This window comes from Xyrauchen texanus, chromosome 21 (assembly GCF_025860055.1).
Source record: "Xyrauchen texanus isolate HMW12.3.18 chromosome 21, RBS_HiC_50CHRs, whole genome shotgun sequence".
Classification (NCBI taxonomy): domain Eukaryota; kingdom Metazoa; phylum Chordata; class Actinopteri; order Cypriniformes; family Catostomidae; genus Xyrauchen; species Xyrauchen texanus.
The window spans coordinates 24,184,453-24,194,563 of NC_068296.1; the positions used below are offsets into that span (position 1 = coordinate 24,184,453).

The 10,111-nt window shown below is 39.2% G+C and overlaps 1 protein-coding gene across 1 annotated transcript; it reads right to left on the reverse strand.

Moving 5' to 3' along the window:
• Positions 1 to 1,660: 1,660 nt before the first annotated feature.
• Positions 1,661 to 6,806, reverse strand: LOC127661784 (cerebellin-1-like). Its single transcript, XM_052152672.1, has 3 exons — positions 6,539 to 6,806; positions 5,934 to 6,053; positions 1,661 to 2,862 (listed from the first exon to the last, which is right to left on the reverse strand). Exons 1-3 carry the CDS (start codon positions 6,791 to 6,793, stop codon positions 2,665 to 2,667), a joined length of 573 nt encoding a protein of 190 aa, XP_052008632.1. The 5' UTR covers positions 6,794 to 6,806; the 3' UTR covers positions 1,661 to 2,664.
• Between the last annotated feature and the right edge of the window lie 3,305 nt (positions 6,807 to 10,111).

The window sequence follows — 10,111 nt, forward strand, 5'->3', positions numbered from 1 at the left end:
AGGGTTAGATTAGGGGCTTCCTTTGTCTTTGCTGGTGTTTTAGACAGAAAAACAATTTTTTTTTTTAATGCTGTTAAGAAACAGGAAAGATTACACATTATATAAAGGCAATTAAAAACATACATATCATATTCTGAAATGCATAACATATGATCATGAATTTGTTTTCATATCTCGTGTCACTTCTCACATGTACTCTGTTGTGAAACGTAATTTGGAGTCCAGGCAGAGTCATCGGGATTCGTCAATAGTGAAATGTTTTGTAATGTGTTCACCGCTGTTGCTGATTCCTTGTGTAATTTGAAAACTCTATGACTTCCATGACAAGACACACAGTTGTGTAATATGAACGATACCACAATCCGACATCTTTGAAAGACATGTAGTGTGTAGGAGGCATAAGTCAGAACTGGAAAGATGGATGACTTGCCTCACTCCAGTCAATGGACCGGGTTCATACCCAAAGACTCCCCTGGCACGTGTCACATAAGAGAACATTCGCTGTGTATCTCGCGCAACCTTTAGTCTACCTCACTCAATAACACCACGCTCACATGCTGGCATGAATCCGGTGATTAAATTCACATCCTGTCTGATGCTTTTTTGGGCAGATTTAACAGTCTAATAAATGTTGTTGCCTAATGTCGTTGTTTATGCATCGAAGACTAACTGTGTAGACACTGTTGTGAAAATGACAATGCCACAATAAACAAATAGTAAAGCCTGATTCTGAATCATAACTAACTACACAGGTTAAAAAATACATTATATTTCTGCAATACTGGTAAGCTATTTATGATTGTGTTCTTCAACATGAATAGGCCTAAATTACCTCTCAAAACAAGTCAGAATATTTTCCTCTTCCTCATTCATGCCCCTCAGCTCTCATACCAGTGTGCTGCTCATACAAATTGTAAGCAAGTGGTTTTAAACAGGCCCTTACTGTCTGGGCTCAGGCCAGTGTGGACATCAGGGCTCTTATGGTGCCGTGTTAACATTTCACAGCTCAACACTTGTCTATTCACCCTTTACATATCCTCAGAGCAGTGTACACTGAACCAGCAAGTTTCCTTGAGAGGGCCCTCAAATACAGCATTATATCGTATAATGAAGAGATTGCAGTGTAATGTTTGAACAATGTGTTCCTGTTTCCTTGTTGAATATTTGGGTAAGTGTAATGGTTAACCCCTGCTTCCATCTGCGTGTTTGTTATTATGCAAATACAGAGGACCACATGGTCCAATTCTGATAATTCTTAGTTTGGTTGAAGATATTGGTTTTACCCGAGATAATACAATCCAACTTAAAAGACGTATGCATGCTACAATGCAAAATAATGTTCTGACATCAAATGGACAAAATGAAATGGACCAAAACCCTCTCATGTAATGAAGTGCTAAAAGTAAAAAGAGGTATTAAACGAAGGAAAGAAAGAAACAAAGATGTACGCAACATGATTTTTGTGTAAACAGTGGGGTTTGCTTATTATGCAAGCGCTAATTTCCCCCAAGGAGCTCATTAGAGTCTTGAGTGCAGCAGAAAGTGGCCTCAATCACCCGGTAAAGAGAGAAATAGACAGAGAGAGAGAAAGAGACAGAGAGGCCAGTCAAGCAAATCTACATCATGAGAGAGCAGAAAACCAATGAGACACACCAAGAGTGTGTCATTGCTGTAAGATAAGATTTTGTGTTTGTGTATATCTCTCTATATCTGTAGGCTTCAATCTTAAATCTCAAAGCACAGCATCAGATTAAGAAAAATAATAAGTAACATTTAATTTTTATTGAATCAAAGAAAAAAGAAAATCAATATTTAACTTAACTAATCAAAAGGGAGGGGTTTGTCTGCTAAATATTCACAAATATCTTACAATAAATTATAATAAACTTTGTACTTTATAGTATTTCTGATATAGTTTCATTTTAGCCACATTTTCGACCAAAACAAAAACAAGAAGCATTGGTAGTTGGACAGCAGCCTGATAATCCACACACAATCACTAAGTATTAACACTGAAATACAGAAATACAGTTCGATTTAGGCATTGAGTATATCATAATCATATAGAAACTTTAAGACTTTTTATGCATGTATGTATATTTTCAGTATGCAGTCTTTTGTGAGGATTCAGAGATCCTGCAGTCATGACAGAGCGAATACGCCCTCTCTGAGAAAAGAAAGGGTGAGTTAGAGGAGCAGTAGAGCAGACCAGAGAAAAGCGACTGGACTCACTAAGAGGAATGACAATGGTATTTGAGACTCACGGTATGCATGTATGAAGAGAATATACAAAGATGTGGCCTGTTTAAAATGGCGCTCTGGGCTGCTGAAGGACAATCCTTAAAGCAGATTACGTTTTCTGAGGGCGGATTGTGATGGAATGAATATGGGTGAAGGGCTTCAATCCTCTGTATGTTTTCTTTCCATATAATTTCAATTATCATTTATTATAAGGATAATAAAAAAGTTTTGGCTGTCCAGTGCTGTAGTCAAGCAGCAGAACAAAGTGAGTGCAAATGAGATCCTGCCACACTAATTTTCTCTTTCTATATTTTTTCTGTACATTCTCTCTATCATTCTATCTCTCATCCACCCTAATATCCTTCCTATCTCATACAAGCTGGCGAGCTAAAGAGCAATAGTCCCTCCATGGCATGCCCCCCTCTACAGGGGGAAGACCAGGAAGCCAGAGAAGGTGGAGTACTTCCAACCACCCATCAGGTTGCCTCGTTCCAGCTTGAGGTAGGCACGGTCACCTTTCTCCATTTGAAGCAGGATGCCGTTACTGGCTGCTTCACGTGTGACGTCCTGATCCCCAGCAAAGGCAGATATAACTGGCCAGCCATTGTGCATCAGGCTCACCTGTAATATGGAAGCATTTAGATTAGAGGAACCATTGGTGCACACAAACACGGACATACTCATTCTTCTGTTAATTTTCTCTCTCTATGAGCCATTGGATAATTTTGCTTAAAGGAACTGAAAAGTGAATTTTACAAAATAACTCTGCTTTGAAGAATCCCCAGAGTCAGCTAAGAAGCCATAACACTCACCTGCTGCTCAGCTGAATAAAACAACATGTATACAAAAGCCTGAAGGAACTATGGGAGACCATATTGTAATTATTATAAACAAGGGCCTGTTTTAATCTTCTTACCATCAATAATGTATGTAATAAATGTATACACTCTTGTTCCCTTTCTTTTGCAGGCTCACAAGCCCCTTGACAATAAAGTATGCAGTTCCACACGAAATTGTAAGTTGATCAAAGCATTTATGGGCCTTTGCCAAGGGAAATGAAAATGGCACTTTGGTTTATCTGAGTCTATTTTTCTATGCCAGTCATTTTCAAACTGAGCTAGAGAAATAGAGAAATCCACATTTGTTACTCTCGGTAAGGAATAAGGTGATGAGTGATTACTGAAAAGGTGACTTTAAATACTGTGCGTGGCTACCAGATGCACAAAATCAAGTGCTATCTCAATCAATATGCATATACACATTGATAAAAAAAATCTCACACACACACCCAAAGCCCACGAAACTCCAGCTTTTTGGCCCTATAATTCTAACTCCATACCCAAAAAGGCCTTTAGCTACAAGAGGAACATACAAACACAAATGGACCATTGTATATAATGTGAATTGATCTTTACGGAATTGGTCTCACAACACAATTTAACGCTGCATTTAGCAAAACCGACAGAGAGCTTCCCGTCCAAATGACACTATGGAGTGACAGAGGACCACCTCCTCTTTTCCTCTCGCTCTTTCTCAGTCTCTTTGCCTGTCTCAGTCATATATAATGGTTGACGTTGGACACAAGCAAAGACAAAATATTTTTTCCTCTCCTTTGTCATCTCTATTCACAGGGTCATTATTTTAAGTCAGAACGTAATTTCCTAAATTACCCTCTGTCACATCTAAACATCACAAGAGAATTATGCTCCACAAAATATGGGGAGTATATCTTCAATAAGTATTCCAATGCATGACTGTCTGCTGCTTTTTCCTTTGAATTGTTTTATGTGAAAATAACATTCTCTGCAATTGGTACCGCACTGTGCTAGACTCCTCGGTTTGGCATGTGTTATTACAATATGTCAGTATCCTCAAAGCTGAGGAATATGAGATCACGCTAACAAAATACATGTTAACTAAATTAGCAAATCACGTTCTTGAGTTTTGTGATGAAATTTTAACTTGTAATGAAGAAAACTGTCAATAGAATTCAAAATGCAGAATGTGATTATTAGATTTGGAGGCCCTTAGGCACCTGAACCAGCATGGACTTTAAAAAGGAAGGCTTTCCCAATCAAATACCAAGTGTTGTCAAATCAACTTGTCCTTGGGGTGTTGATGTATAGTATAACACTACATATGATTGACTGTTGGGGTATGAACATTTAGGTTCTAAGGAACTGTAATAAACAGAGGAAAGAGCTCTAATTCCCAGTGTCTTACACCCAGTGCAGACAGTTCTTGTTCTAAAGAATTCTATGAGATCCATACAGATACTCTACAGGATGCTGTATTATTTACAGAGTCTTTAAAATTGTGTATGTGTTTGTTTAACCTATGCTCTGCATTATATTAGACAGGCCTACTCACCCTCGGCACAACAGTGGAATTTTTTTTGTTGTTCTTTAAAGTACTGTAATAAGTGTGAAGTTTATAAATAAAAAATAAAAAAATTTATTGTATCAGCTAAACAAACCATCTGAAAGACTTCACTCATAGTCAATTGTGTTAGTTTTTCCCAGCATAACATCACTCGTTTATAAAGTGACTGAAATTAAGATGTATTTAAAAATAATAAAGATATTAATTATGGAGATCTGTACAATATAAATTACAAATACATTTTCTGTTTGTGCAGGACTTGCTGAGAATGAATCATTATTGTGACAATGGCTTTAGATTAAAATATACTGTTTAAATTCTTAAAACCTTAAGTTCTCCCTTTAACCCTCACTTATTTTTTTCTGCTTTGTTTGCGCAATAGGGTTGCATCTGATACAATTTACAAGTATAAATAAATGTTTAAGGCACAAATATAATTCATGTAATTCATGTAAGCACTGTCAAAAAAAAAGGGAAAAAAACGCACAACTATATGCATGGTTTTTGTGCCATCATAATTTAATTATTAGAGTGCATTGGTTTTATGTAGCTCTTTTAGTTTCATGTTCTGTTTGTGTTTTTGTTTTTGTTAGTGAGTGTGTTACAGCTCCTTGTCTTCAATTAGTCCATGTTTGCACCTCAGAGATACAGAAATGTGTGATTTGACTATTTGCTTCTAATTCAGTCACTGATCAGAGCGGATGTAATCAGGAATCCTTTGGGAAACAAAGCAACGTAATTAGTCAAAGACATACCTTTTAATGTGCGTTTTTAAAAATCATCCTCGAAAGCATTCGAGTGGATGATGAACTCAATTTAAACACTTATGTGGTATCTTGAAAATACGAATAAATAAATACATGAATGAGTTAATTAATGAATAAAAAAAAAACAATATATCGTTATTTTACGTTAAAAAAATTTTTAAAAAAAATAAGTATTTAATACAGAGTGGTATTAATTTCATCTAACAAATCCACGAGGCGAATCTGTCACGCGCGTTCTATGTCCATGGTCCTGAACACGCGCCAGACAGTCGACGTGCCAGATTTAAGTTGGTTATTAATCTCGTGCTAATTAAGGGAATAAACAACAGTATTCCAGACCAGACCACTAAAGTTTTAGATCTAAAGGCTTGGTTAACTCAAAACAAGACTATATATAGGCTCCGTTTTTGTCTTGCTTGAATTAATAACGCTCGCACACACTGTATAATTTTCCCTCCTGCGCGCGCGCAACCAAAGAACACTTTAGAGAGAAACACAGAAAGTGGGACAGGTGAGCATAAGGAATGGCCACAAAACACTTACCTGGATCGTTTGACGGTTATACACTTTCACTACGTGGAAATTAAAACTGTATATCCCTTTGCGAGGGGCGAAGAAATTGCTCCTTTCCTCGTCGAAGCTTTTACCAACGTTCACAAGTACCTGAAGAAGGGTGCATACATTAGAATGACAGGAATACGTAATGTTGCTTACAAATTACTAATGTCTTTTAACTGTTTAGGTTTCACATTAAAACGGAAACGACACTGGTAGACCAGCAAAGCATTTACATTATACAAGAACAGATGCAGAATAGTTTTACAACAACAACAACAACAACAGCAAAAAAGTAAATTCAGGGCTATTAGATATAGCCTAATTACAAGCTATACGCCTATAATTGAACTATAACGACGTGGAAGTGGAAAGAAATGTGATATCTCCCAATAGACTACATATATAAATTGTGAACGCTGTTATATTAGTTTGATTTTGCGATCTAGTTTGCATCTGTAACCGTATTTAATTGCCATGATACTAAAAGCGCCCGCCATCCCAACCAACTAACGCCTAACAAAGTAGCAGTAAACAAAAGAAACAGTGCGTAAATCTCCTATTCCACTTGCTTTTCTGTTATAAAGGATTACCTGATCAAAGTAGATCACCATTGTTTTATTGCTCATCTCAGACGGTTCATGGTTCGTGTTCCTCACCGCGGAAAAAGCTACTTTGGCGCTCCCCGAACGCACCGATATACCAAGAGCCGTCCCGGTGGGGTCCGAGGTGGGATTTGAGTCGCACACGACCAAGCATTTCCCCTCCAGCACGATGGGTTCTGTCTCATTCTGTGCGTATGCATGGCACAGTATACACACTGCGCCTATAACCAACGTCAACATCATGCCAACTTCACTTTGCACCTAACTGCAGTCTTCTCACAAAGATACAAACCGTTTTCCGCTCAATCCCCCTGCCGCGCACGGAAAAGCAAAGTCACTCCAAACCTCTCCTCACTGTAAAACGAAGTCCTTCCAAACGGTTCAAGTCGAGACTAAAACAGTTTCCCCCCTCACTGAACTGTTATTTTATCAATACTCCCAGCAGTCTCCTCTCAGTCCGTAGTGGAATAACCGCTGGAAAGCGGATCAAGGCCGTTACCGAGCTCGCGCTCAGTAGAATACATAGCGCGTGGGGGCCGTCTGCTCGCGCGCTCAATTACTGATATGTGAGATATTACAAGTGAAACACAAAAGGCTCGTGAGCGAAATCCTCCCACCCTCCTCGTTCTTCCCTCCGGACCCCCAATCAGCGCAGGACACCGTTTTGACTTTTCCAATCCTTTTCGAAAGCGAGTGCACAGACCGCCTCTTCTCGTGACATTGCTGATGGGGTCCCACCCCTCATAAGGAGTATCTTACAGGTGGACCCGCCGACTACTCAGCAGACAGAAGGGTATGACACCCAGGTCCTCTTAAAATAGGCGCGCGTCATTTTGTCATCGTTCTGCCGGACGCAAGGACGCAATTTGTTCTTCCATGCCGTGTTGAAAGGCTTTCAAAGATTAATGGATTGCGAGTGCGCGTAAAGACAGCTGAGGTTGTTTTTAATTCATGCCTGGTGGAAGTTAACAAAGTTGCTTGCTCTCCACTGGACACTTATCGCTGCAAAAAGGACACTTTATATGTGTTTTGATGGGTACACATTCTTCTACAGTTGGATGAATCAACTTTTAAAAGCTAGGGAGGACCGAAACATTAATGGAACTCTTCTAGTTATGTAATGCATATTACAGTTCCAGCTAACTGTAATATACCGATTCCAAACTCCCTCAGTCATTACATCCAAAAATATATTTTGGAACAGGTTGTGGGGTGTTGTCTTGTCGAGGATTCCTTCTGACCGGGGGTGGGGAGATTTGTCTACTAAGGAGGAATGCTGTGTCCTCCCAGACACGGCAGAACGTTGTTATGGACCATGTGCGACACGGTGGGTTAAGCCATTGCACACCATCTCCAGGATATGAGCGGGCCCGAGTTGGGGTGGCAAAGCTAATTTTTAGGGTGGCAGCTACCACCCAGTGCCACCCTTCTGGTCCCGCGCCTGGCATTTCCACTTTATTTAGGTGTACATTTATAACATTCTACTTTGTATTACACTACCGTTGAATAAGTTTTAAAAAACGACTTTCCACAGATGAAATGAGGTTCCTAATACAGCTACTGAAAGAGTGACAGGAAATATGCCATCTTTTCTCTTCTGAATGTCGTAATCCATCGCTCTCTATTTTTTTCTTAATTTGGAAAGTTGTGGGACTGTAATAGTGCTGTTTTTCTTTTGATGTTGGAGCAAATGGGTAAGCAAATATTCTATTTGACATGGTGGTCTCCCATTCACTGCTATTGAAGTGTACCCTGCAAACGTTTACTTCTGCATTCCAATGCCCAGAAGGGCGAAAAGGGTCCATTGAAGGGCCTGCACGACGCATTTTCTGAGAGCACTCATTCTGCGCCAGCACAGTTCCTACATGACATTTAATAAATAAAATCAGCAGGTTTTAGGAGTAAAAGAGATATGGTGAGCTAAACAAGAGCAGAGGAAAAAACAGTGGCAGCAACAACAAAGTATGTAGACAAATACACGAGTTGAGGGGGTTAAATGGATAGTTCACCCAAAAATGAAAATTCTCTCATCTTTTACTCACCCTCATGCCATCTAAGATGTGTTTCTTTCTTCTGCTGAACACAAGGAATTTTAGAAGAATATCTCAATTATGTTTGTCCATACAATGCAAATGAATGGTGATCAGGCCTTTGAAGCTCCAAAAAGGAGATAAAGTCAGCATAAAATTAATCCATGCTGCTCAAGATGTTTAATCCATGTCTTCTGAAGTGATCTAGTTATTTTTGGGTGAGAACAGACAAAAATATAACTGTAATATAACTTTTTCACTGTGCATCTTGTCATTGCAGTCTCTAGGTAAGATCATGATTTCAAGACGATTACTCATCCTAGTGCTTGAATCATGCGCAGAACGCTAGATGGTGCTAGAAAGTGTAATCGAGTTTGAAATCATGATCCCCAAGGAGACTGCTGTATATATTTTGGACTTTTGCTTTGGTTTCAGAAGACATCGATTAATCTACTGGAGTCTGATGGTTTACATTTATTATGATTTTATCTCCTTTTTGGAGCCTTAAAGGTCTGGTCACCATTCACTTGCATTATATGGACATACAGAGCTGAGGTATTCTTCTAAAAATCTTTGTTTGTGTTCTGCTGAAGAAAGAAAGTCATACACATCTGGGATGGCATGAGGGCGAGTCAATGATGAGAGATTTTTCTTATTTTGGTAAACTAACCCTTTAAGTATTTGGTTGTATCACCAGACCTGAAGCTGTTGAAGGAATGATAAAAGCCTAATCACTGAGTCACAGAGATGTCTGTGTGTACACAAATGTATGGACACCGCTGTAATCGTAAAGGCAAATAGAACAGTACTTGTAACTCTCCAGTATATCTCAACAGGCACAGACAAAATGCTGGTTTGAAGTCAGCGAGTCACCTATAAATGTTATCAAAAGAAATGTTCTAAAGAAGCAATGATGAGCTGCAGGCATAGCTTCAGTGAGGTCAGCCGCCTACAAACCTGCGGTGGTGGGGGTACATTTCGAATTACCTGATGCAAAGACAAGATATACAAACATACAGCAAACCATACAAAGAAAACCAATTTCTGTGAGGAGTTTAAAATCAGGAATTTCAGTCTTCCTTTTTATCATTTCTGTTTCGGCAGACAGACACACAGACAGACAGACAGACAGACAGACAGACAGACAGACAGACAGATAGACAGATAGACAGATAGATAGATAGATAGATAGATAGATAGATAGATAGATAGATAGATAGATAGATAGATGACAGTCGTTTAATGCAGTAGATGAACAATGAAAGCCAGGTTAGTGGAGCGAAGGGACAGATGTTGTCAGGTGACAGCTTTCCTATGAGGAATGTCCTGTCACACTACACATCCCTCAGGTCTCGTTGCATCATGCAGTTGTCTAAGGTGCTTCCATCTCCCTGCATCATGAAGCGAGAATGTAGTATATAAAGAAATAAAAGCAGGGTGGGAGAGAGAGAGAAAGGGAAAGAGAGGTGTGTCAGTGACATGTTAGGCGTGACAGTGTGTGTGCTGGTGCCAGCTGGCTCTCAATGCCTGG